Genomic DNA, 25,299 nt, shown 5'->3' with positions numbered 1-25,299 from the left:
ACAAAGCTTTAGCCATTTCAACATTTTTACGTTTACAATTCAGTGACATTAATTATGTTCATCATGTACAAACATCACCACTGTCTGTTTCCAAATTTTTCATCACCTGTAACAAACTCGGTGCTCTTGATGTAGTAATAACTCCCTTCCCCTTCTCCCCTGCAGCTGGTAACCACTAATAAACTTCGGTCTGTATACGTGTCTGCACTATATCTTGATGAGAAAAGTATTCCCTGTTTTTCAAGTAGTGTCATCCTTAGGATGGAGTCCCAAATTTATTAGATCAAAGCATATGAACATTTTCTTGGATCCTGATACATAATGCCAAAAGCAATGGTATTGTTTTATCTCCCTGTTTAATGATGTATCTTATCAAAGCTAGTAGGATCATTTTTATTTGCTGATGAGCAAATTTGTGTGTCTCACGTATAAATTATTTTGCCTTCATTTGAATGAGTTTGACATTCCTCAGCCCGTTGTTTGGGAAAGGGATGTGTAGGCCCAGGGCCTGGGGAATTGCTCAGGAGTATTTGTTCAGAGCATAGACTGGTATGTGAGGACCAAGAACCTTGCTTGGTGTCCATCCCTTCAGATATTGTGATTGAGGTTCAGGGGCATTCTCTGTCCCTTTGTCTACACCACTTGCCTGTGAGCCCATTGAAGATGAAACTACTCCTCCTTTGCAGAGAAGAAGCTAGAATAGTGCCTTCTGTCTTCAGAAACTGGATTATGTCCTTTTGAGCCAGAGTAGTATCAATTTCAGAAGGAACATGAAAAAGTGGAACCTTGTAGCTGGCGAAACCGTATAGATCCTCAAGTCTCACTCTCTCATTTTATAAGAGTTGGGGTTGCGGGAGGACAAGACTTGTTTGTTGTACTTTTTATTCTCTATAAACTATGATCCTCAACCATAGCTGGACATTAGAATCATCTGGGGAGCTTTTAAAAATACTGATGTCAGGACCCCACGCTAGACCAATTAAATCTGAATCTCCAGGGATAGGGCCAAACCAAAACCCATTGCTGTTGAGTCAGTTCGACTCATAGTGACGCTATAGGACACAGTAGAACTGCCCCATGGGGTTTCCAAGGAGTAGCTGGTAGATTTGAATTGCTGACCTTTTGGTTAGCAGCCGAGCTCTTAACCATTGCACCACCAGGGCTCCAGGGATAGGGCCAGGCAAGGGTATTTTTAAAAAGTGGCCCGGATGACTTGAAGGTGTAGCCATCTTTAAGAATCACTGCTCTGGACACATGCTACTCAAATAGTGGTCTGTAGACCAGCAGCCTCAGCATCACCTGAGAGCTTGTTAGAAATGCAGAATCTGAGGTTTGACCTCAGATCTTTTGAATCATAATCTGCGTTTTAATAAAATTCCCAAGTGATTTGTTTGCACATTAAAGCTTGAGGAGCAGTCAGTGATTTGGCCAGTAGTTCTCAGTGGTGACTGAATATTAGAATTAGCTTTTTCACTTGGGGAGGTTTTAAAAAGACTGACACCTGAGCTTGACCACAGAGATTCTAGGGTGAGCCTTGGTATTGAGGTTTTTAAACTAGAAATTCTATAAAGTGCAGCCAGGGCTGAGAGGCACTGCAGTAGTTCGGTTGCAGTTCTGCTCTTGCTGTCCCTGGAATAAGGACTAAAACTCTAAAGTTTCTTGAAAGTAAGACAGCAAGGAGAAGGAGGTTTTTTTTTGTTATGTTTTTTTAAATTAAATGAACTTCAAGTAACATTTTTCCGGCAGTTTTGCAGGGGGGCCTAATGCAAAACAGTATTGACACATTTTGATGGTTTCTCTCTCATAGGCTCAAACTGTCCAGGTTGCTGAAGTTGAACCACAATCACAGCCACAGCCTTCCCCAGAACTTCTGCTTCCAAATTCTCTGAAGCCAGAAGAAGGGCTTGAAGTATGGAAAAACTGGGCCCAGACCAAGAACGCTGAGCTAGAGAAGGATGCTCAGAACAGACTGGCACCCATTGGGAGTGAGTGTTTGGGAGGGAGAAAAAGGTGGGCTGTATCTGAAATGCAAGGGCACTGAAGTAGCAAGAAGACAGAATGGCAGGAAAGTGGTGTCCCCTGGCTTTGGGGACTGACTAACCAGTAACCCATTGCCGCCAAGTCGATTTCAACTCATAGTGACCCTATCGGACAGAGTAGAACTGCCCCGTAGGGTTTCCAAGGAGTCCCTGGTGGATATGAACTGCCGACCTTTTGGTTAGCAGCCGTAGCTCTTAACCACTACACCACCAGGGGACTAACTAGGAAACATCATCTGAAATAGTATACTGAATTCAAAATAAGTAATAGGCAGGCCTGACCCTGGGCAGATGAGCAGGATTTGTGGGGTTTCTGGAGTTGACCTAGCCAACTTGGGCAGAGCAGCTTCTGGAAGGAGATGGAAACTGGTAGATGCACTCAAGGCCCTTTCTTGTCATCAGGCTCATACTCTTGTAATTTGTGGTATGTGTAAGGTGGGAGGAGGGTTAGGGCATGTGGGATCATTGCCTTAGTAGGCCAGTTCTGGTCACAGATGCACATGACCATTTCTGCCCCAGCACCCTGGCTGGCATTATCTCCTCTGACTTATCCTTCCCAAGCATACGAGTAACCGATAAAGAGATAACAGTTACCAGGGTCCCTGTTCACCTTTGGGGCTTGTGTTGCAGGACGCCAACTGCTGCGATTTCAGGAAGATCTCATCTCCTCTGCTGTGGCCGAGTTGAATTATGGGCTCTGTCTAATGACACGGGAAGCTCGAAATGGAGAAGGTGAACCCTATGACCCAGATGTGCTCTACTACATTTTCCTGTGTATTCAAAAGGTAAGAAACAGACCTCCACAGGAATGTGTTCGAGCTGTGTTCCCACTGGATGTTTGCTGGTTAGTCAAGTTAATAAAATGACAAGCAAGTGGTTATAATAATAAAGCTATGTTTCAGCTACATAATAAGTTTGAAAATTCACATTTTTTTTAATTGCAAAAGGTCTTACACACTCACTTTAGAAAATAAAATAACCATCACTCGTAATCCCACTACCATCTAGAGAAACTTGTTAAAATATATGGTATATTAGGTGCCGACGAATGGATAAACAAATTATGGTATATTCACACGATGGAATACTACGCAATGATAAAGAACAACGATGAATCCGTGAAACATAACATGGAGGAATCCGGAGGGCATTATGCTCTGTGAATTTAGTCAATCACAGAAGGACAAATACTGTATCAGACCACTATTACAAGAACTCAAGAAAAGGTTTAAACACAGAAGAAAACATTCTTTGCTGGTTACGAGGGTAGGGAGGGGGGGTGAGGGTTATTCACAACTAGAATAGTAGACAAGAATTATCTCAGGTGAAGAGAAAGACAGCACACACTACAGGGGAAGTCAGCACAACTGGACTAAACCAAAGCTAAGAAGTTTCCTGAATACTGTCAAACACTTCGAGGGACAGAGTAGCAGGGGCAGGGTCTGGGGACCATGCTTTCAGGGGACATCTAGGTCAACTGGTGTAACAAAGCTTATTAAGAAAATGTTCTGCATCCTACTTTGGTGAGTGGCATCCAGGGTCTTAAAAGCTAGCAAACGGCCACCTAAGATGCATCAATTGGTCCCAGCCACCTGGAGTAAAGGAGAATGAATAACACCAAAGACACAAGGAAAGTATTAGCCCAAGAGACAGAAAGGGCCACATAAACCAGAGACTACATCATCTCGAGACCAGAAGAACTAGATGGTGCCTGGCTACCACCGATGACCTCCCTGACAGGGAACACACCAGAGAGTCCCTGACGGAGCACGAGAAAGGTGGAGTGCAGAACTCAAATTCTAGTAAAAAGACCAGACTTAATGTCTGACTGAGACTGGAGGAACCCCGGAAGACATGGCCCCTGGACTCTCTGTCACCCCAAAACTAAAACTGTTCCCCAGGCCAACTCTTCAGACAGGGATTGGACTGGACTGTGGAACATAAAATGATATTTATGAAGAGTGTGCTTCTTAGCTCATGTTGATACATGAGACTAAATGGGCAGCTTCTGTCTGGAGGTGAGATGAGAAGGCAGAGGGTTAGGAGCTGGTTGAATGGATGGGAAATCTGAGGTGGAAAGGAGGAATGTGCTGTCATAGTATAGGGAGAGCATTTAGGGTCACATAACTATGTATAAATTTGATGAGAAACTAACTTGAAATGTAAACTTAAACTACAACAATAAACAAAAAATTTGATATATTACCTTACAGATCTCTCACCTTTTTCTTTTTAAATCACAAAGTATTTATGTAGCACTTTACTTTTTGTTAAAGTAAATACAAGGTTTTCCTAAAAATAATTCATCCAGAACAAAGTCTGGTGCTAACATGGAGCTTTTCTTTTTATTGTTCTCTGCATTAACAGAAAATAATTATTTGAAGAAGTCTGCCGAGATATGCAGATGTAGTTAGGTTTTCAGGATATCAAAGGTGAAGCATAACAGAGGACCTTATTTTAGATTGGCAGTTTAGAGGAGCACAGGTGGATTTCTTAGTGTTTGATGGCAGCTCTTGAGAAGACTACACGTATGGTGGAAGAGGGCTTGGCTGGTTGGGACCCACCCTGTTGCCTGGCTTGAGAAAGTCTGCCTCCTTGTTCGTTCCTCTCTCTTTCTGGCCCCAGAGCCTGCACCATGTTTTTACTACCCCAAGACACTGCCTTGCCTGGATAAATTATCAGTCACAAAATCTGCCTCATTATCATAGCTCTGGATGGTGTTGTGAGAATCATCATGTGGTCTGAAGTGCACTGTGAAATGTGTCCCATGCTGGACAGTTAGTGACCTGGTGTGTTGGCTTGTTGAGTGCATAGGGGGAGGTATGGTGCTGGGGGTAGAAAACTATGTTTATTTCCCCTGAAAGTTTTACCCTGGAGACTTACAACAACTTTTATGGATTATTTTTCTTTTAGTATCTGTTTGAAAATGGACGGGTCGATGATATTTTCTCTGATCTTTACTACGTTCGATTCACGGAGTGGCTGCATGAAGTTCTGAAGGATGTTCAGCCCCGGGTCACTCCACTTGGTAAGAGTCTCCCTTGTTCTTGGATTTGTCTCCCACCTGGGTTTAAAAAACATGGGTAGCCTCTGGTGCTGGGTGTGTGAGCAAGGGGGTTGTAAATCCCAGGCAGCAGCGCCAGGCTCAGTGCTGCTTGGCCTGATAAGGGAAGACACTGCCTCAAGGACATGGGCATGCACAACTAGTGGAGGAGTGACCTTTTATTTTCCCTACTAAAGTTTATTTATTGATTAAATTTAGAATCATTGTGACAATTAAGAATTATGAACTGTTTCAGTTGTAGGTTACTCATTTCAGCTAGGTTACTCATTATGTTTTTCCCCCCATATTTTTGTTAATGCTATATCTAGAACATAATTTTTGCTTTACCCACAGGCAGTCTCCAGGGCAGCATGTTGTGGTGGAATATTTGGAGTAAAATATTTGAGTTTTAATTTTGGCTGTGCCATTTATTAAAGTGTGTGCTACGTAACCTTTAAAAAAAAATCTTTTATTTCTTAGACGACATTTTTTTGTTTTGTTTTTTTGAGTGCCTATTATGTGCCAGGCAATATTTCAGGTACTGGAGGATATAACATAGCAGTGAACAAAATAGAGCCCACATTCTAAAAGGGGAAACAATGTACAAATAATCACATTAATTTCTGATTGATTAAGTGCTTTGTTCAAACAAAGCACAAGCAAGTGGAAAGTGACAAGGGCCCCTCTGGGGGGTGTCATTAGGACAGACCTGAGTGGCTAAATCACTGTTTACATGTTTTGCAAATTTTCAAGCCACTTATGAATATGCAAAGTTTTTTTAATCTTTTTGTTATGAAAATTTTAAACATATGTAAAAGTAAACAGAATAATGATCCCCCATGTATTCATTGCCCATGGTAAATCTTGTCTCATCTATACCACTACCTGCTTTCCCCCTCCCATATTAATTTGGAGCAAATCCCACACATTTTTATCCCTAAATGTATCAGTATGTATTCTTGACATACCCACAATGCCGTTATCACACTTCAAAAAATAAACAACAACCAGAAAAAAAAGTAATTCCAGATTGTCATCAAATATCTAGCCTTTGTTAGAATTTTTATCTCATAAATGTCATAATTTTTCTCTAATCTGAATTGCTGTAAATAAGACCCACACATTTAAATTAACTGATAATGTCTTTTAATACTTAATTTTAATTTTCCCCTCCATGCTTTTTCCTTACAATTTACTTAACGGAAGAAACTAGCCTTTTAAATTGTCAAACAGTTGTTTTGCTGATTGCATCTGCCTGTGGTGTAGTTGAACATGTTCTTCTGTCCTCTGTATTTACGGTTAATTGGTAATTGCATATATAAAGGCTTGATGTACTTAGGTTTGTTATTGTTTTGGTAAGGTTATGTCGTAAGTGGGTTGTTTTCCTCCATGAGGATAACCTTTAATTCATTAGAGTTGAAAAATGGTGGTATTCTGTTGCTGTTACTTCATTTATTAGCTCTAATACAAAGAGAAACTCACCTTCATCAATTCTTTGGCTTTCCAGTAGTACGGATTATATAGAAGGAGCAGAATAGGGCTCGTTTCTTTTTCTTCGTTTACCAGTTTTCACCGTAGTGAGTTGGCTCACTAACCTCCTCCAGTGATGACCAATTAGGGGTTTTTTTAAGAACCATTGTGAACTCGTGACTTTTAACATTTTTGATGTGTTTCAGTCCATTGCGGTTGTATCTTTACTGATGTGCAGATTGTCCCATCGTTGGCCACTTGGAGCCTCTTTAAATTGGCCCCTGAGTCCTTTTGACACAGTGTTGGTAGACTTTAATAACTTCTTTGAATTCTGATTTGACAGAATGTTCCTGTCCCAGATGTGGAATCAACCAGCTCTCTATGGAGCTGGGTTCCTTTTAGTGGGAAATAGTATTCCAGTACCACAGTCTAGGTGCTGAGGGTGCTGTTGCTACTGGATTGGTCATCTTTCCTAGGCCTTTCAGTGGGCAGAACTAGGAAAAAAAACTTGAAAGATAAAAGATATCATTTTGATGCTTGCATTCAGATTCAGAACTACAAGGCTTTTTACGTAACATCTCTGTTTATATCTCCTTTCTCCCACACCAAGAGTCCTGGTTCTCAGGCATTAGAGTTCATTTTGAAATCATGTTGTTGAGAGGAAAGTAAAGTTAGGGAAATTGACACCAGAGAGAAGTGGCGGAGTGACCCCAGAGAAAGTGGAACATGCCAGGATGTACCTGGAACTGCTCTTAGGAGCTGACCTTTCCCAAGAAGGGCTATCTTCTGCCTCTTGGAGCCTTCAGATATGTCTGAGAGCAGGAAAGCTTGTCCTGTTGTCACTGGCCCATAAAATAGCTAAAGGGTAGGCTGGAGGAGAGCCAGAGCTGCCTCAAAGAGACAGCAGTAGACTAATGGACCAGAGGACCAGCTTTGGCAAGGACAAGAAAGAAGGATATATTGGGCAGAGTATTCCTTTTTCTGTTTCCTAGAACTGGCACCTTTCACTGCCTGCCCAGGGAATCCTAAAATCCCTACAGGTGATGCTGGTCTCTGCTGCTGCACCATGTTGTCAGTACCTGGCACAAACAGCTGCTCATTGACTATTGAATGAGTACAAGAAGATGACTTGGTAGTCAATCCAAGTGCCATCTTCCTTTGGTAGCAGGCCTGGCTGCCCAGGGTCCTCGGTCAAACTGCTGGCCTCTGCTCCTGCCCAGCTTTGGGACTGCTTATGAACTAGGGCTTTAGAGTAAAACATGCCCTGCAAGGGAATCTTGTAATAGTGCTGAATGTCAGTCTCCGTTTTATCCGGGGGGGGGGGATGAGAATGGACTTGTTTCTAGATATGATAGACATGAGAGACCTGACAAGGGGAAACGGCTGTACATAGCAGTTCTTTGCTCCCTGGACATCTTTGAAATATGATGGAAGTTCTGTACCCTCTCCAGAGAATTGCGCATATATGCAGAGTTTAGTTTGCAGTTTTAGGTGTTTTACTCTCCCTGAGGGCCATCCTTTTGCCCCATATTAACCTTGAATTAGAGGAACAATTTAATGTCAGGTAGGAATAGTCCTGTGGGGCAGTGCTTCCCCAAGTATGGTCCCTAAAGCAACAGCATTAGCATCACCTGGGGACACTTTAGAAATATAATTCTTGGGTCCCACTCCAGAATCTCAGATTAGGACCCAGCCATCTGTGTTTCAGCAAGCTTTCCAGATGATTCTGTCACACTTTAGAGAGACTTCCATTGTTGGACTTGTACTCCTGTGTGGTCATTCTTGTGCCTCACACCTGGTAGCCTGGCCCTTTGAGGGACCTCCTGCCAGCTTCTTGTTGTAGCAGTCCTCTCTTCCTCCTAGGCTATGTTCTGCCCAGCCATGTGACTGAGGAGATGCTGTGGGAGTGCAAGCAGCTTGGGGCTCACTCCCCCTCCACCCTGTTGACCACCCTCATGTTCTTTAACACCAAGTAAGTGTTCTGGAGGCTCCACACTTAGCCACTGCTGGGGTCTGCCCAGCGAAGAGGGTGGAAACCCTCCAGGAGGACTTCTCAATTCCTCTGACACATATTTGAGAGCCTTTGGGCACTGACAGCCCCCAGCCCCACTTGGCTGTATCTTGTGTGGTGACCAGTGAGGCAAACAGCCTTGCCAGACCCCTACCATCAGTCCTAATGGGGCTCCTTCACTGGACAGTGTGCTTGGGTGTGGGCCTGCCCAGATCCTGAGAGTGTGGGCAATGGCTCTTCCAAAGCATTGACGGGTGGAGGGTAAGTCACGGTCTCTTCCCGGCACCCCTCCCTCTGCCTTGCTTTCACTTGTGGTCCAGGTACTTCCTGTTGAAGACAGTGGACCAGCACATGAAGCTGGCCTTCTCCAAGGTCTTGCGACAGACAAAGAAGAACCCCTCAAATCCCAAGGATAAAAGCACGAGTATCCGGTACCTGAAAGCACTTGGGATACACCAGACCGGCCAGAAAGGTAGGAGAAGGAGGCAGGAGCAGCAGACACAGATGTTACTTGTTTTGCCCTGCCCTTGTACCTGTGGGACTAGTAATCGGTACGAAGGTTGGGGCTTCTTAGCCAAGAACTTTAAACTTTTCTCCTAGAAGCACAAATCCCCAGAGGGAATAAGTTCATTTTCCCTTCATAGCCACCGCCCATGCCTCACATACCCTTTTGCTTCCAACATTTCCTAACAGGTGGCTAGGAGCCTAAGGTTCCTGATCTGGAATTGAACTAAGACAGACTGATGCTATGTCTGTGGTGGGGTGGTATGTTTTATAGTTACAGATGACATGTATGCAGAACAGACGGAAAATCCAGAGAATCCACTGAGGTGTCCCATCAAGCTGTACGATTTCTACCTCTTCAAATGGTAAGGAGGCTTTACTGTGACCAGGTGACCTCATGTATGTGCATGTGCGCACGTGCACACGGCCATGCTCACCTGTGTGCATATCTTGTCACAGGAGAGAAGCGTTCCCTAGTCCCAAACAGAGGGTAAAACCCCCTCTTCCAGAAAGTTAATTATAGAAGCAGCCGGGCTGGCCTTCCCAGGATGTGTGATGTGCCTAGCACTGTGATGTAAAGGGGGTCCCTGCTCCCTGATAGCCATTGTTCATGGTGGGGGGTGACAGGTACAGAGAGGCTGCCTCCAATGTATATTGAAGATAGCCCTGCATTTTCTTGGCTTTGACCTGTCATCACTGGCACTTTCAGATCTAGGGGAAAAAAAAAAAAAGCCCTCAGCTTTTGCTCCCTCTTGCCCCTGCAGTCTGACCTGTTCTCTTCACAGTAATGCCAGAATGGTCTTTCTAGGTAGCAGATCTTAAATGTCACTTGAAATCTTCAGTGGTTTCCCATTATCCTACAGAGAAAGACAGTAAACTTTACATGGGCAACAAGGACCTTCGTGTACTCCCCTTGTGAACCTCATGTCCACGTAGCTCTTGGCTCTAGCCACACTGGCCTCTCTCCACTCAGGCGTACCACACCCTCTCTCTCAAGGCCTTGGTACTACATTTTTCCCTGTTGGACAAGCCCTTCACTCCCACCCCTAGTTGGCACTCAATCCCTCTTCTCACCTTAAACACAACTTTATCAGGGAAACATTTCCAGATTTCCTACCTGTTCCCTTGGCTACGTCAACTCCCCTGGCTCTTTTCCTCTGTAGCGCTCACCACTGTTTGTCATTTTGCATGTAATTGTTGAATTGCTGTCTGTCTCCCCTGTATTCTGTAAACTCCATGAGGCACAGACCGTTGATCTTACTCATTGCTGTAACATCAATACCTGGTGCATGGCTGGCACACAGTAGCTCTTGGATAAATCTTGGATGGACAGATGGATAACTGTTAGAGGATAGAGTGTGCTAAGTGCTTAAGAGAGGTACAGCTCAACAGTGGGGGGAGGGGGAACCCCAAGGAAGGGACTAGCATCTTAGCTGAGCTTGGCAGGCAGATAGGGTCCCTCAGGTAGACTTGAGGGATTATCAATGGATCAAGTAGAGAAAATGGTGTGAGCAAAACTTGAAGATGGACATTCTAGGCAGTGAAGTGGGATAAGGCTTGACTCAGGTAGCTGAGCTCAGAGGAGAGGAGCCCTAGGTAGGTAGTCAGAGGGATGGGATTGCAGCTGGCAGCATATGAGAGAAGAGCAGGAAGGAGGCAGCCTGTCACTGGCATTTGCAGTAGCCCCAAAGGAGTTCCTGTGGTGGCTGCATGGAATTCAGTACGCTGTGTCACACCTTCTAGAGCTACTGCGGTCACAGCTTTTGCAGACAGCATCTGTCTGAGAGGTTTAAGTGTCTGGGAGGTTCAAGTGGGAGGATTGATTTTGTAGAGGTAGTACCCAGCTTTTACCAACATGTTCTTCAGCCCCCAGAGTGTGAAAGGCCGGAATGACACCTTTTACCTGACTCCTGAACCGGTAGTGGCCCCCAACAGCCCAATCTGGTACTCGGTCCAGCCTATCAGCAGAGAACAGATGGGACAGATGCTGACCCGAATCCTGGTGATACGAGAAATTCAGGAAGCCATTGCTGTGGCCAACGCAAGCACCATGCACTGAGCTGCCTTAGCCACAGTGCAGGGGAGACCAGCCAGGAAGAACTGGACAGACTTTCACACTAAAGAAGAGGCCTCCATTTTTCTTTTTTCTTTTTTTATTGGTGTAGTTACGAAGCCTTCCAGGCTGCTCCTGTTTAAAATGTAAAAGGAAACGTCGCCCCCTGTGCATCTTCATAAACCTGCTCCCGCAGACTCCTCAGCCTGTGGGGGCTCTTGGTTTCCTGAGAGCCAGATGTCCTGGAAAGTTGCTGGCTGACTTTTGGTATTTTTTTTTTTTTTCTTTTCCCTATTCCTCACCTGGGGCCTGGGAAAAGGGCCTGGACTGCTAGGAGAAATGTGGCTCCTTCCCTTCCTGCAGAAAGATGGAATTAATGATGGATGGACCCTCCAGGGAATCTCCCCGGTCCCACCTTGGACTGGCAGACCTCACTGACCACAGGGGAGCCACGTTGTTTTCTTTCTTCATACTCAAAAGTCATAAACTTAGCATCTTAATGGAAGGAAAACGAGGGGAACTTCAATTATGATTTACTAAAGACAATTTCTATTACACCCCCTTTAAGACAAGTGACATTTTAGATCTTAAAGTAAAAACTTTACCATGCCTTTTTTTTTTTTTTTTTTTTTGGCCTAACATTGAGGCCTTAAACCTGAGGCTCCTGTGCCTGATGGAATTCTTGTAACATACACTTGTGTATCATATAAAGATACCACTCTGTTTCTCTTATGTATTCTTACTCTAGTTGTTTATTAAGAACGACAAGCTCGTCTTTTCAACATGCTAGTGAACAATGCCTCTTTATTTGGGGAGGAGCCTGGTGGGACAGTGGAAGCAAAAGCTGCGCCTGTTAACCCTTTTGTGCCCGGCGGTGCATATAGCAACCGTGAACATTTTCAACCTCTGGGGCTTATTGGGAAGCTGCTGTACCATTGATAGTGTGTGCTGCCACAAGGCAGAAGGGACTTCATGACTGTTTGAAATAGAAGAAAAGGGCGCGTGCCACAAATTACTGTTTTTACAGGGTATTGTATGAGGTGTCTGAATTTTCGGTAGAAAAAATAGAAATTTTGGAGATTTTTATACCAGTAGACCCTGGTGGGGACTCTGAGGTAGAATTAATGGTATATGTACTAAGGGACACTAAGGGTAGGCTTGTGGGAGGGGGCACCAAAAAATGATCCATACTCCCTACCAAAAATTCAGACACAGTGATTCAGCATGCTTCCATTAATGAAAACACACAGTATCAACAAAAAGTTCAAAGCAGAAAATAATTGGGTCACCAAAGGGTTAATAATAAGGCTTGAACAGACTAAGTGGTGCTAGGAAGTGGAAGCCTGGCCCAATCGTGTGAATCTTGGCGAGCTATAGGGTTGTGCGCATGCGCTCCCTTTCTCGGTCCCGCCTCCATCGCTGCGACGCAGCCTGCCCCGCCCGCCCGCGGTGCGCCCTGACGTAAACGACGTGTCGGCGCCGTGACGCTGTCAGTGGGCTTATATTGGCGCGGCTCAGGCGCCTGCGGCCTTTGCGGCGCGGTCTTCGGAGATAGGCTGCTTCGCTGTGCGGTGGTCATGGCCGACTACCTGATTAGCGGGGGCACCTCCTACGTGCCAGACGATGGGCTCACGGCGCAGCAGCTTTTCAACTGCGGGGATGGCCTCACCTACAAGTGCGGGCCTGTCGGGCTTACCTAGGCGAAGAGAGGGGTGGCGCGCTGGGCAGGGAGGCTGGATGGGGCTTCTGTCGAGCCCTATTGGGCGCAGGTGTGAGGAGGGGAGGAGGGTCAGGTTCCGGGGATTCCCCATTCATACCTTTGGTTTTGCCAGATCCGGAACAGGATGAGGTGAGAGGTGGGGGGGGAGGCATCTTGGCAGTGCCTAGATTTCATGCTAGAAACTCCGTTTTCTGGGCACATGAAGTTGTCAGGGTGCCAGTAACACTGATGGCAGATTGGTAGCAGAAAAGGTCCCTTTTCGTCATCTGCACCTTGTGCTCTGCCTTGCCTGTGACATATGCTCGGTCAGTGCTAGTCCTTGCCCAGATTTCCTTATGGGGTGAGTTATGGGGATGGATTCTCAGGCTGCCTAAGCCTGAACCCTTCTCCCAATCTCCCTCCCACCCCATAGTGACTTTCTCATTCTTCCTGGGTACATTGACTTCACTGCAGACCAGGTGGTGAGTATGGCTGGGAATTGGAGCCTGGGCACCAAGCTGGGGTAAGATGCTGCTCTCCCCTGCACTCTGTGCTACCTCACCAGATTGGACTTGGGGGTGGATTCTGTGGAATGGTCTTGCTGCCTCGCATGCAGGTTATATAGGGTAACCTGTTTTGTGGGGTTTTTGGTACTTTGAGGTGCTTTCTCACTCTAGTGGGCCTTACCACCTCAGGACTTGACCTCTGCGCTGACCAAAACGATCACTCTGAAGACTCCACTGGTTTCCTCCCCCATGGACACAGTCACTGAGGCTGGGATGGCCATAGCAATGGCGGTAAGCCCCATGGGGTCCTGGGGCAAAAGCAGGGAGCCCATCTTTTTCTGAGAGCATATAATTATACGTCTCATTACTTGTCACTTACTGTTCTCCTTCTGTTTGTCCTGCAGCTTACTGGCGGAATTGGCTTCATCCACCACAACTGTACACCTGAGTTCCAGGCCAACGAAGTCAGGAAAGTAAAGGTCAGAAAGGCAAACATCCTGGCCAAGAGTTCCTGGGAATTGCACTGAGCTGGGGTTGGGGGATTGCTTTGCTCCCGATTTAGTGCCCTTCCCTCCCATTTGTGGTATTCAGTTCCTAAGTAAAAGAGCCTGAAACGCAGTATCTTCAGGCAGCAGAAGAGGACAGTGCCTCCGGCATACCCGGCATACCCGTATCTCCTATTCCTCCCTTCTGGGAAAGATTTGAATGAAGTGTTGGTGTGATTTGGTCATGTGACACGTCCAAGAGGGAGTTGGGCAGAGACCCCAGGCTTCAGACCAAGAGCCTCACAAGAAGGGAGTTAAGAAGTGCCCTTTTCCTACCATCCCTTCCAGAAATACGAGCAGGGATTCATCACCGACCCTGTGGTCCTCAGCCCCAAGGATCGCGTGCGGGATGTGTTTGAGGCCAAGGCCCGGCATGGCTTCTGTGGGATCCCCATCACGGACACCGGCCGAATGGGGAGCCGCCTAATGGGGATCATCTCCTCACGGGACATTGATTTTCTAAAGGAGGAGGAACACGACCGTTCTCTGGAAGAGGTGAGTGCCACTGGCAGAGCACACAGCCAAGTTCTGGCAGCCGAAGCCAAAGAGAGGGGGGTGGGTGTGTTTTATTGGCTGAATGACATCTCTGCAGGCCTCTGCTGTCCAGGAAGGATGGATGCCCAGCCAAGTTTCTGAACTTTCATGGCGTTCTCATATCCCCCTTATCCGAGGCTCTCCAACTGCACAGATGCTTGCCAGCACACATGCTATGTTGTTTGCCACTCCAGGGTGGTTGACAGCTTCAGTCTTCTTCTGATCTATTATTATTATTTCTTTGTTACCGTTTTTTGTTCACAGTGTAACAGGCACCATATCATCCTTTCTCCTTAGTTCTTACTCTTGCCACTAGACACTGGGACTGTTGGATTTCCTTGAGGGTGGTTTGGGTGCTGTTGGAGGAACATGGTAATTTTTGGAACCACACGCCTAGATTAGTGTAGCGTCTGTGGATAGGTCTGGTCTCTTCATCTGGCCCTTTCTCATATCTTCCTTCCCTCCCAGATCATGACAAAGCGGGAAGACTTGGTGGTGGCCCCTGCAGGCATCACATTAAAGGAAGCAAATGAAATTCTGCAGCGAAGCAAGAAGGGTGAGTGAGTCCTGGAGATGGGAGGGGGCCTGGAACCAAAGCCCAGGGCCCTAACTCATGTCCTGCCCTGCCCCCAGGAAAGTTGCCCATTGTAAATGAAGACGACGAGCTGGTGGCCATCATTGCCCGGACAGACCTGAAGAAGAACCGGGATTATCCACTGGCCTCCAAAGATGCTAAGAAGCAGCTGCTGTGTGGAGCGGCCATTGGCACACATGAAGATGACAAGTACCGGTTGGACTTGCTGGCCCAGGCTGGTGTAGATGTAGTGGTTCTGGTGAGCTGCTGCACAGGTGGGGTGTTGGCGTAGCAGGGGCAGCTCCCATGCGGTAGTCTCACTGGGACTTCCTCCCTGTCCCAGGACTCTTCCCAGGGAAATTCCATCTTCCAGATCAACATGATCAAGTACATCAAAGATAAATACCCCAGTCTGCAGGTCATTGGAGGCAATGGTGAGGCAGGCAAGACTGAGGGCCGAAGGGTGTTGGGGAGCTGGGCTCCCACCTGGACTTTTGCATGAGCCTTTCTCTCTCTCCCTGCAGTGGTGACTGCTGCTCAGGCTAAGAACCTCATTGACGCAGGTGTGGATGCCTTGCGGGTGGGCATGGGCAGTGGCTCCATCTGTATCACGCAGGAAGGTAAGAAGATGCTTCAGCAAGGGCCCTTAGCCCAACCTGCCCTGGAGCCAAGTGCTTTTAGGGGAACTATACCATGAGTCCTCCAATAGGGGCAGGCCTGGGGGCCAAACAGGCCTCTTGGATGGGTGACATGCTGAAAGCAGGATGAGCTCTTGTCATCCCTCACCTGCCACCCCCTGCCTAGCCTGGCGTCTTCACTCCTGCTCTGTGCCCTCTCTAAACTCTGGTCTGTTTGTTTTTAGTGGCTCCCAAGATCCCTCCAGACATAAAGTCCCACAGCCCCAAATGCCCTTCTACTGTCACGGGCTGCTATAGTAAGTCCGGCCCGGCCCACTGGCCCGGCCCAGCTGCCCACTGCCCGGCTGCTTGGTTGACTGTAGCTGTAGCTCCCAGGGTTTGTGGTGCTGATGGGTGGGCAAGGCAGACTTGGACAGCCCGTGGTTTTTGGGGCTGCTCCAGAACATAGTCCTGTCTTCCTGGGGCACTCGTAGGGCAGGACCTTCTTCCCCAGGAAGACCCTGCTCTGCTTACCTTCTCTGCAGTAGGCACGAATCAAGTGCCAACTCAAGAGCCTGCTAGCCCTTCCACATGACCACTGCTCTGATCTTGCCTGAGCTGCCCACCACACAGGAAAAGGGGCTCAGCCTGACCCAGCGCCTCTGGGTACTAACTGCACGGTGACCCTTGCCCCACCTGATGCCAGCTAGGCGGGGCTTTCCAGCTGATAAGACTGCATGTGCCTGAGGCTGCCCTGGGCCCTGCACACATGCACGTGCACACGCAGACGTCAGTGGAGGCCAGCACAGTTGTCTGTACTGTGTAAGACAGACGGGACAACAGTCAACCCAGACACTCCTCTTCCTCAGCCCAGCTGCAGTTCTGGTGCAGGTGTAGCTGAGGGCTCCTGAGTGTTTAGTGTGGTCATTGGGCCCCTTGCCTATCCCCACTAACCCTGCCTGCCCATCTGTTCCTTCATCCCTCAACAGTGCTGGCCTGTGGACGGCCCCAGGCAACAGCTGTGTACAAAGTATCAGAATACGCACGGCGCTTTGGTGTCCCAGTCATCGCTGATGGAGGAATACAAAATGTGGGCCATATTGCCAAAGCCTTGGCCCTTGGGGCCTCCACAGGTAAGGCCCAGCACCCATGGAGCCTGGTGGGGCTCCTTCCGCAGTGCTGCTCAGGCTCCACCTCAAGCATTGCCTCTGTCCACAGTCATGATGGGCTCCCTCCTGGCTGCTACTACTGAGGCCCCTGGTGAATACTTTTTCTCTGATGGGATCCGGCTGAAGAAGTACCGTGGCATGGGTTCTCTTGATGCCATGGACAAGCATCTCAGCAGCCAGAACCGATATTTCAGGTGGGAGAGACAGACCAATTCCTCCACCCCACCCCTGCCAGTGCCCTCATCCCTACTGTGACCTTGCCCATGTCTTGGCCTGTTTTACAGTGAAGCTGACAAAATCAAGGTGGCCCAGGGAGTGTCTGGGGCTGTGCAGGACAAAGGATCCATCCACAAATTCGTCCCCTACCTGATTGCGGGCATCCAACACTCCTGTCAGGACATTGGTGCCAAGAGTTTGACCCAACTCCGGTGAGTCTGGGGAGCTAAGGTACAGATGGACGTTGGTCCAGGGCCAGCTAACCACATCTGACACTGGTTCCTATATTCAGAGCCATGATGTACTCTGGGGAACTCAAGTTTGAAAAGAGAACATCCTCAGCTCAAGTAGAAGGTGGTGTCCACAGCCTCCATTCGTAAGTGACCAACACCCCCACCCCTCCAGTCCTCTGCCATGCCTCCTTCCTTCTGCCCTCACCTCACAGTTGATCCTTCTGTCCACAGGTATGAGAAGCGACTGTTTTGATCCAACAACCCCTCCTCGGTTTTTCAATAAAAATTTGAAAAAAGTAATGCCTGGTTTTTGAGGTCAGCAGGAAGGGTGGGGCTCTGCAGCTGCCACCACCACAGATGCACACAAACACATCACCCTCATTTCCAGGGACAGCCTCAGGCCGAGATAAGGGTGATCCATGGCCATGGAAGAATTCAAAAGTGTCCCCCGAGGCTGCCCACAGGTCAGTTCTGAGCACCCCTGGCTCCCTAGGAGGGCTCATGGGACCGTCAGTGAGGCCCTGGACTGACATCCACAGGGCCTCCTGGTAGCCAGCCTAAAGCTTGGCCACATGTGACCAGATCCAAGACCCATGTACATGTTACCTAATTTGAATCTCTAAAGGACCTTGTGGGGAAAGAAAGCACTGAGGTCCCCTCTAATCTGCTTGTGAACAAATAGGCAACCTGGGTTTGGAATAGGTGCACATATTGCCTCCCTGCCTCTGGAGGGCCAGGAGTCCCAAGGAATCTAGATGAAAAAAGTGACCACTTGGCTCTGTCACGCCCTACTGAGAGCCACTGAGCCAGTAGCAACACGCCTGCTACAAAACATGAGAGATGATTAAATTATTAACAGTCTGGCAAACAAGTGTGAAAGTGTTGGGAGCTCTTGCACCCCACAGAAAAGGCTAGGGCCCTCCTGGTCACCAGGTCAGTTCCTGGCGGTGCATTCTGCAGCCTGGGCCAGAGATGGTGTGAGTGCAGTCTCTCCAGGTGGTGGGATGAGAGCAGCTCCTGTCACACGGCCTTCATGACACAGGAAGTTGAAGGTGGCACAGGCATTAGGCTGCAAGAGAAGGCAGGTGTCAGCCTGGCTTTGGCGAGGCCTTGGCTCCTGGCAGCTTTCCCAAGTCCTGGACCTCACCGTGTCCTGCACTTCCACAGCAATGCCCCGTTGTCTCATAGCTCGAAGCACCTCGGGCTGCAGCCGTTCCATCCGGTCTCCTGTGCCCACCACAACAATCTCTAGGGAGGGATAGGCATAGCTAGTCTACAACCTGGTCTGTTTAGAGCCTGGGGTAGGGGTGGCCTTCTGGGGATCAGGACACCTCAGCCCTGCCCTCTCCTCATACCTATCCGGGGCTCCAGCATCCAGAAGAGGGAGAGGCTCTCTTCAGTGATGTCCCGGTGGGATCCCACCTGTGTGGAGAGGAGGCAGGTTCAAAAGGAAAACCAAACCGCCGCAGCTTCCCCCAGACCCTTCTCCTACACCACTCCGGGAAAGCAAAGAAACGCCAAGTTTGCCAGAACAGAAGCTGGAGCCGGCTTGAGATTTGGGACTCGGGTTCCCGTAGGGGCAGGACTCACGTTCCATTGCACCACGGAGTGTGGGAGCAGCGCGCAGGGCCCGAACACGCGGTCTCCGTTAACTGTGAAGCCGCAGCTGTTGTAGCTGTCGATGTACATGGCGTGCGGTGACTCGCGTTGCAGCAGTGAGATGCGCGTCCGCTGGTACAGCTCGTCGTCCGCTGGCGTGAGCCGATACCCACGCCGTGGGGCCCTGCAGGAAAGGTACGGTCAGGGGAGCAATGCCCAGGATCACCGAAAGTGAGAAAAAACAAGGCGTGGGGCCGGGGTCGCCAGTCATTGGGGGCTGGAAGGAACGGGACCCGGAAGGGACGGGGCCCGGGGTCGGTGGTCATTGGGGGCGGAAGGCGCGGGATGCGGGTGCCGGTCTTCGGGGACGTGAAGGAACGGGGCGCAGGGTCTGGGCTCACCAGAGCAGCTCGGCGGGAGGGCAGCGCAGCGCAGGACGCGCCCGGTACAAGCTCCGAAGGGCAAAGGCGGCAGCCATGACGAATCAGCGCGTAGCCAGGCCGGCGTAGTGTTGGCGAGGTTGTGACGGAGCCCAGCCCAACGCGGATACAGCGCCCCCTGCGGCCTGGAAGGCACAGCGCAGCTTGGCCGGCGCAGCCCGGGAAGACGGAGCGGGCCAGTGCCATCTGTCCCAGGAGGGCGTGTCTCTCAGCGCAGCTCTGGTGTCAGCACCCACCGCCTGCCCCGCCCTGGGCCCCCGCCGGCAGTCCCGGGAGAGCGGGGCACCTGGCGGCGTGGCTGGCCTCAGGGCACAGATTGGGTACCAGCCGCGGCCTGCTGCCTCTGCTCTCAACCATTACGAAGGGCTCCGGGGGCCCCCGAAAGGGCGGCCGCGCACCTGGTCGTGGCCCGCACACCTGGTCAGGGGGTGGAGCCAGCCCTCCAGCCCCTAATTCCCAGCTTTGAGGCGTCGGGTTCCAGGGGCGAGGCTGGCGACTCACGTTTCCTCGCCTAGCCACCGAATAACGCCCCTTCCCAACCGTCATCCGCGCGACCGTTGACGGCGCCGCCGCGCGCCGCGGGGGGCGTGGCCGCGCGTGGATTGGCTTCACGGGAGCGCGAGGGGGTGTGGCCGGTGGCTTCACCTTAAAATGGCTGCAAGACTGCGTCCAGAGCAAGCGGAAGGGGATGCCGCGGAAGGGGACGCTGTGGAAGGAGACGCCGCGGAAGGGGTAGTGATGGCTTTCGATTGGGAGCAATCGGGCCCGACCGGACCAGACGTTGAACTAAACAGCGGCTGGAGCGTCGCCCTGGCCTCGCCCGCTCTGCTTGCGTCCCGAGAGTTCCCGCCCCCATCTTTAGCCGAATCTGAAGGCCTGCTGGCGCGAGAGGCGCTGGCGGCTGCGCGGGGTTCGCGCATCTTCGCGCGTCCGTCCGTCGGTGGCCTCGGGGGAACGTGGTCGCGTCTCCTGCTAGCGTGGGCGGGCGGGCGGCTTGGCATAGCGGGGCCTTGCTGTTGGTCGGCCGCGGCCGGTCCACAATGGGCTTCTGAAGGGCCCGCCGCCACCAGGCGGGCCCGTTCGGCCCCTGGCGTTGTGGGCGCTGGCAGCGTCATCGGACAAAGGCCTGGGCGCGGGGGTGCCCCGAGGCGGGCTCGCGGGTTCACTTCCTCCTCGGCCCGGAGGGTGCGCTTCCCTCTTGGCGGGTCTTGAAGCCCGCCCCACCACCGCCCCTGTGGCCCTGGCTGCGTGGGACCATCAGGACTAATTCTGTCCGGCGGATCTCATCCGGATCGGGACCTGGTCCTGGGGGAGGCCCCCACCTCCCCTCCTATTTGTTCTGGGGCCCAGGTGAGCGCCTCGTTCCCACTAGACTCTGTTTCACCGGCTACTACCGGGTCCGCCCCCTGGGATTAGGAAAAGGGGATTCTGGTCTGGCACGAGGGCGAGAGACCTGGGGGCAGGAGCCCCCTCCCCCCACGGCGGGACCGCGGGCAACGGAATCCCAAAAGCAGCTGTTGTCTCCAGAGCATTCCAGCTGCGCTTGGATTTCGTTCCCTGCTCTCCTGCCTGAGCAACGTCCGGGCCCGCAGACACTTTGCCGGGCCGCTCTGGTCTTCTCCCCACAAGTGCGCCCTCAGGCTGATGGTGGCAGGTATAGACGCGGGAGACCTGGGGCTGGTGGTCATCTGTGGAACCCCGGAGAGCATTGGCGGGGGGAGGGCAGGCCCAGGGCAATGGCGGTGAGTCCCACAGGGCCGTCGCAGCTCGCTAAAGATAGCGCTTCACTTCCTGGGGAAAAACCACCCCAACCGTCTTCATGGGCCTAAAGAGGCTGAAGTCCCCAGCTCGCCTCAGGCCCTTAACCCTGCTAGCAGCTGCCCCCGGGTCGGGAGCCTGCGGCATGGAAAGCGCTTTGGAATGACACGATCACTCCCGTTGAGTGGGCACCCAAGAAGCCATCGGGAATGTCGTGTCCGCCCAGTGCTCTTTTGGCGCCTCCCAGCAGGGCTTCGCAGCCCTGGCCCAGAAAGGGGCTTTGCCAAGCTCTTCCTGCCCCTGGGGTCCCCTCCTCTCTAAGCTCTGGGCACAACGACCGCTCCAGGGCAGAGATCGTGGGGTTTCCCAGCGCTCTATGCTGAGTGGGGCTCCATCTCTATTAAAAAAGAAAACCAGGGGAGTTAGTCGAAATGGAAGCATTTGGGAGCCTTCCTGCTGGTAGAGAAGAGGGATGCTTCCAGTTGAGGGCTATCCTTGAGCCTTCTCCTAAGTCATATTGTTGCCCGCATAATGGCTCGTTGCCTAAAACAGGAAGCAGGAGGATTACTATTTAAAGTACACCAGTTTTAAGGAGAAGCATTAAAAGCTGGTAATTCTGGAAACGTCCATAACGATGGTCCAAGCTGCCTACATTTCAAGAAGAGAAAATCGGGAATTCTATCAGTGTGCGCATTTATCGGGAATAAAGATGATTCATATCTCAACAAAGAAATGCTTGCAAATAACCTGAAACACTTTTTTTCTTTAATGAGGTGTTTTTTTTTGTAGCTTATGAAAGTGGCTTTACTGTTAGATGCCTTTTGCCAGTGACAACCCATTTGGAACGTTTGACGTTTTAACACGTGTAAAATGGGGAAAATGAAACATTATCACACAAATACCGAGATGTGAGACTTCGATGAAGAGAAAAGGGATCCAGGTTGAGCCCCTACTGCTTGGGTCGCGAGGATCCTTTTCCTAATTGCTAATGTGAGGCCACAGTGAAGGCGCCTTGGGCCCACAGAAGACTCAGAAGGGAAGGTGGGCCGGAAGCGCCCGGCACAGCGCACTCGGGCGCACCTGTCCCCTCTGGGACTGCGCCGGGCCAATCGCCCCTCCCGGAAGTTCGGCCTCTTGACACTTTGCTTCCGGTTCCGCTTGCTCCTTTCCGGTCGCCATGGCGACGGGGCGCCTTGGCCTCGGGGAGACATTGGGGGCCCTTAATGCTGCCTTGGGACAAGGCGGCCCCGTGTGGTTCAAGGAGACGCGCGCCCGCCACCTGCGCGCCCGAGACTTCCTGGCGCCAAGGCGCGCGCTGCAGGCGCGCTTCGGAGACCAGCAGGTGAGCACAAGTCGGGCGGGGGCTCATGGCCGCATGTAGTAGAGGCGCCGGGGCCCGCTCACCCGCCCGTTCACCTGCAGGTGCCAGAGCCTGTGGTCACTGCAGTTGCCGGCCTGCAGGGCCCCGGCGTGGCCCCGGTGCTGCGCTGCGCGCCCACCCCTGCCGGCCTGGCGCTCCAGCTGCGGCGGCCTGCTGTCTTCGAGCGCGTCCTCAGCTCGGTGGCCGCCTACGCCGCGCCTGCCGCGCCTGCCGCGCCTGGTCCTCGCGTCGTCCTGCATTGCGCCGCGCTGCGCGGTGCCCCCTGCACCCTCCGCCTGAGCCAGCTGCGTGCCATTCTTGTAGCCGATCATCTGGCGCGAGCCCTGCGCGCTCGCGGGTGAGCCGGGGCGTGGGGCCCAAACGGAGAAGACAGGACCTCTCGGGGCCTAGAGCGGCGCCGCCCTCGGGGATGGACGCTGGGAGTGGGAAAAAGAAGGAAGAGCTGGGCTGCGTGCGCCGGCTGAGGCGGCCTCCCTCGCTTCACAGGGTGACTGTGCGCCTGGTGCCCGCGGCGCGGGACCCGCACATGAGGACCTTCTTGCAGCAACTGCGAGTGGAATGGCCCGCTGCCTCGGAGAGAGCCGCGACCGAAGCCCTGAGGAGCCGCGCTCTTGCTGAGCATACTTCTGCCCACGATGGGGAGGTCCTGCCCCCTGGCATCCTGGGCAGAGTGTGCCTTAAAGAGCTGGTGGAAAAGCAGGGGCGCTTAGCTGGCTATGACCCCAACCTAGACAGCTGTCTCGGTAGGACCTGGAGCCTAGCAGGGCCAGGAAGAAGGTGGGGACCCCTGCACTCTCCACCAGCCTCAACCTCTGTTTTTGCAGTGACTGAGGATCTTCTCTCCTTGCTGGCCGAGCTGCAGGAGGCTGTGCAGAATTGGCCTGAGGACAGCTCCCCAGGCGTGGTTAGCAACTCTTATGCCCTGTAGCCCTCTCGCAAGCCAGGTGTTCTGTGTCCCCAAAGTGACTGTCCTCCTTCCGTGTAGGCTGGGACCCCAGACCCTGGTACAGACAGCTGCATTGTTGTCCATGTGGTAAGCTGCGAGGAAGAGTTCCAGCAACAGAAGTTAGACCTGCTTTGGTGCAAGTTGGATGACCAGGCTCCCCTCAGACAGGTAGGTCAGTAATGGTGGAGCTTACTATTCAGGTTCAAAAAGCCCTTGAAAGCTCATCAAGGAGCCTGAGAGCCAGGGGCTCCAGAGGCGGTGAGGTCTGGAGGTACCTCCCTGAGAAACTTGAAAAAATAGGTTGAGAAGTCTGGACTGTGTACCTGAGTGGCTGGGCTTGAGAGAGATTTGATTGGAGGCACTAAGCCTGGTGGTGACAGGCTGGGGAGGTTGTGGTGAAGTAGGAGCACCAGATTTGGGTCTCTTGAGGGATTTATTGCTAGAGGGTAGTGCCAGCTGGGCTGAGCCCATCTTCTTCCTGACAGAAGCACCTGGTCTGTGGCCCAGTGAAAGTAGCTGGTGGACCTGGTACCCTGACCGTCCCAGAGTACTACGAGTGAGTGAGGCTGGAAGGAAAGCTACCCTCAGCTGGGGTAGTTGAGGTGGGGAAGGCGGGTCTTCACTGGGACCCTGCCCACTGGCCCTCCTCTTTTCAAAATACAGGCTCCGGCTTGCCCAGGTATGCAAGGCCTCAGCACTCAAGCATGGCGGGGATCTGGCACAAGGTGCGCCTGGGAGATTGGCTGTGCCCTGGGGTAGGAACAAGTCATTTGTACCTTGCCCCTTGTTCCCTGCCTGCAGACTGACTGACTAAGCTCTGCTCCCTCAGACCCAGCCTGGACAGAGATCTTTGGGATTCTCTCTGTGGCTACCATCAAATTTGAGATGCTCAGCACAGCCCCCCAGAGTCAGGTGAGCCTGGGTGCCCCACAGGGCCAGGGCTGGAAGGATAGGGTGTGGTGGCTGCCCTCCCTCTCTGCAGCTGTGCATCTGTCCTCCAGCTGCTCCTGACCCTGGCCGACAGCAGCGTTTCCACAAAGGGCACCAAAAGTGGCACCTTTGTCATGTATAATTGTGCCCGCCTTGCCACACTCTTTGAGAGTTACAACCACAGCATGGAACAAGGTCTGTACCCCACCTTTCCACGCGTGAGCAGCCTGGACTTCTCACTGCTACAAGACGAGGTGAGTGCCCCACCTGGGCAGTTGGCACAAGCTGGGGGCTTGGCCTTTCCCTCCCAGCACCCTTCTCTCCCACAGGGTGAGTGGCTGTTGCTCTTCAATAGCATCCTCCCCTTCCCGGACATGCTGAGCCAGACGGCAGCCCTGGCCTACACTGCCCCGGGGCTCCACATCACTGCACACACGGAGATGGTGAGATGGAGACCGGGAGAGACACTACACACGCTATTCTTTATTCTGGGTTGGGACACAAGAGCACTGAGGGACAGTGACTTGATCTCTGTCGCCAGGTTTGCAAGTTCCTGGTGCAGCTCAGCATGGATTTCAGCTCGTACTACAACCGTGTACACGTCTTAGGGGTAAGCACACAGCAAGAGGGGGTGCATGGGAGACACAGGAGGGCTACAGGGTGAAGGCAGGGGAAGCAGAGGATGAGAGCAGCAGGCCTCTTCTCCTCCAGGAGCCCCGACCACACCTCTTTGGTCAGATGTTTGCACGCCTGCAGCTTCTGCGGGCCGTGCGTGAAGTGCTGCACGCTGGCCTGGCCATGCTGGGCCTCCCTCCATTGAACCATATCTGAAGCAACAAGGCCCTAATGTCTGGGAATGTTCACAAAGTCATCAACTGGGGGATGGAGTGGTGGTGGAAAAAAAAGGCCCACAGATTTTTGCTAGGGGCCTGGAGCCAAAATAAATTGCTCTGTTGTAAAGCTGTGTCCTACTGTGAGGAACAGGGGTGGGTGCGTCCTTGGTCTTCCGGGCAGCAATCTCCTCACCCCAGC

The 25,299-nt window shown here is 51.5% G+C and overlaps 4 protein-coding genes across 10 annotated transcripts in view; 3 read left to right on the top strand and 1 right to left on the bottom strand.

Moving 5' to 3' along the window:
* The window catches only part of QRICH1 (glutamine rich 1), a 49,663-nt gene extending 37,761 nt beyond the window's left edge, over window positions 1-11,902 (top strand). For all 3 annotated transcript variants that reach the window (XM_004368514.3, XM_023726761.1, XM_023726759.1), the window contains exons 4-10: window positions 1,808-1,985; window positions 2,670-2,824; window positions 4,953-5,067; window positions 8,416-8,524; window positions 8,884-9,035; window positions 9,342-9,432; window positions 10,934-11,902. In XM_004368514.3, coding sequence (XP_004368571.1) covers window positions 1,808-1,985; window positions 2,670-2,824; window positions 4,953-5,067; window positions 8,416-8,524; window positions 8,884-9,035; window positions 9,342-9,432; window positions 10,934-11,126 — 993 coding nt within the window. In that variant the 3' untranslated portion in view covers window positions 11,127-11,902. The remainder of the gene's footprint in view (window positions 1-1,807; window positions 1,986-2,669; window positions 2,825-4,952; window positions 5,068-8,415; window positions 8,525-8,883; window positions 9,036-9,341; window positions 9,433-10,933) is intronic.
* Window positions 11,903-12,615: 713 nt separating this feature from the next.
* On the top strand, window positions 12,616-17,609 carry IMPDH2 (inosine monophosphate dehydrogenase 2). Of its 2 annotated transcripts, none has more exons than XM_023726764.1 (14): window positions 12,616-12,795; window positions 13,253-13,301; window positions 13,497-13,616; window positions 13,730-13,804; window positions 14,159-14,365; window positions 14,873-14,960; window positions 15,038-15,237; window positions 15,322-15,412; window positions 15,503-15,598; window positions 16,585-16,728; window positions 16,814-16,958; window positions 17,049-17,192; window positions 17,273-17,356; window positions 17,445-17,609. In XM_023726764.1, exons 1-14 carry the CDS (start codon window positions 12,698-12,700, stop codon window positions 17,464-17,466), a joined length of 1,563 nt encoding a protein of 520 aa, XP_023582532.1. In that variant the 5' UTR covers window positions 12,616-12,697; the 3' UTR covers window positions 17,467-17,609. The 2 variants fall into 2 exon arrangements, with proteins under 2 accessions (XP_023582532.1, XP_004368568.1); XM_004368511.2 differs by having other exon boundaries at window positions 12,619-12,795; window positions 13,515-13,616; window positions 17,445-17,466.
* A 179-nt stretch (window positions 17,610-17,788) lies between these two features.
* NDUFAF3 (NADH:ubiquinone oxidoreductase complex assembly factor 3) lies at window positions 17,789-19,395 on the bottom strand. Of its 2 annotated transcripts, XM_004368510.2 has the most exons (5): window positions 19,214-19,395; window positions 18,804-18,996; window positions 18,569-18,635; window positions 18,361-18,461; window positions 18,114-18,282 (listed from the first exon to the last, which is right to left on the bottom strand). In XM_004368510.2, the coding sequence occupies exons 1-5, from the start codon at window positions 19,288-19,290 to the stop codon at window positions 18,148-18,150; spliced, it is 573 nt and encodes a 190-aa protein (XP_004368567.1). In that variant the 5' UTR covers window positions 19,291-19,395; the 3' UTR covers window positions 18,114-18,147. The 2 variants fall into 2 exon arrangements, with proteins under 2 accessions (XP_023582537.1, XP_004368567.1); XM_023726769.1 differs by having other exon boundaries at window positions 17,789-18,461.
* A 721-nt stretch (window positions 19,396-20,116) lies between these two features.
* DALRD3 (DALR anticodon binding domain containing 3) lies at window positions 20,117-25,117 on the top strand. 3 transcript variants are annotated; one of them, XM_004368509.2, is made up of 12 exons: window positions 20,117-22,352; window positions 22,433-22,728; window positions 22,878-23,134; window positions 23,216-23,295; window positions 23,377-23,505; window positions 23,823-23,893; window positions 24,001-24,062; window positions 24,167-24,249; window positions 24,339-24,521; window positions 24,597-24,710; window positions 24,809-24,877; window positions 24,979-25,117. In XM_004368509.2, exons 1-12 carry the CDS (start codon window positions 22,188-22,190, stop codon window positions 25,096-25,098), a joined length of 1,629 nt encoding a protein of 542 aa, XP_004368566.1. In that variant the 5' UTR covers window positions 20,117-22,187; the 3' UTR covers window positions 25,099-25,117. The 3 variants fall into 3 exon arrangements, with proteins under 3 accessions (XP_004368566.1, XP_023582518.1, XP_023582514.1); XM_023726750.1 differs by having other exon boundaries at window positions 24,623-24,710; window positions 24,979-25,043; XM_023726746.1 differs by having other exon boundaries at window positions 20,117-23,134.
* The last annotated feature ends 182 nt before the right edge of the window (window positions 25,118-25,299 follow it).

This window comes from Trichechus manatus, unplaced genomic scaffold (assembly GCF_000243295.1).
Source record: "Trichechus manatus latirostris isolate Lorelei unplaced genomic scaffold, TriManLat1.0 scaffold00001, whole genome shotgun sequence".
Lineage (NCBI taxonomy): Eukaryota > Metazoa > Chordata > Mammalia > Sirenia > Trichechidae > Trichechus > Trichechus manatus.
This window is presented reverse-complemented; position numbering and strand designations above follow the sequence as displayed.

What these genes read in the sequence shown, in the direction of transcription:
- DALRD3 (XM_023726746.1), top strand. Translation starts at nt 22,378, where the DNA reads ATGGCCGCATGTAGTAGAGGCGCCGGGGCCCGCTCACCCGCCCGTTCA. An exon ending in AGGACAGCTCCCCAGGCGTG is followed by an intron (nt 23,296 to 23,376) that starts GTTAGCAACTCT and finishes CCTTCCGTGTAG; the next exon opens with GCTGGGACCCCAGACCCTGG. An exon ending in TCACTGCACACACGGAGATG is followed by an intron (nt 24,711 to 24,808) that starts GTGAGATGGAGA and finishes CTCTGTCGCCAG; the next exon opens with GTTTGCAAGTTCCTGGTGCA.
- NDUFAF3 (XM_023726769.1), bottom strand. Translation starts at nt 19,290, where the DNA reads ATGGCTGCCGCCTTTGCCCTTCGGAGCTTGTACCGGGCGCGTCCTGCG. An exon ending in CCTCCCGCCGAGCTGCTCTG is followed by an intron (nt 18,997 to 19,213) that starts GTGAGCCCAGAC and finishes CCTTTCCTGCAG; the next exon opens with GGCCCCACGGCGTGGGTATC. An exon ending in GATGCTGGAGCCCCGGATAG is followed by an intron (nt 18,462 to 18,568) that starts GTATGAGGAGAG and finishes ATCCCTCCCTAG; the next exon opens with AGATTGTTGTGGTGGGCACA.
- IMPDH2 (XM_023726764.1), top strand. Translation starts at nt 12,698, where the DNA reads ATGGCCGACTACCTGATTAGCGGGGGCACCTCCTACGTGCCAGACGAT. An exon ending in ACTTCACTGCAGACCAGGTG is followed by an intron (nt 13,302 to 13,496) that starts GTGAGTATGGCT and finishes TTCTCACTCTAG; the next exon opens with TGGGCCTTACCACCTCAGGA. An exon ending in TCTGCAGCGAAGCAAGAAGG is followed by an intron (nt 14,961 to 15,037) that starts GTGAGTGAGTCC and finishes CCCTGCCCCCAG; the next exon opens with GAAAGTTGCCCATTGTAAAT.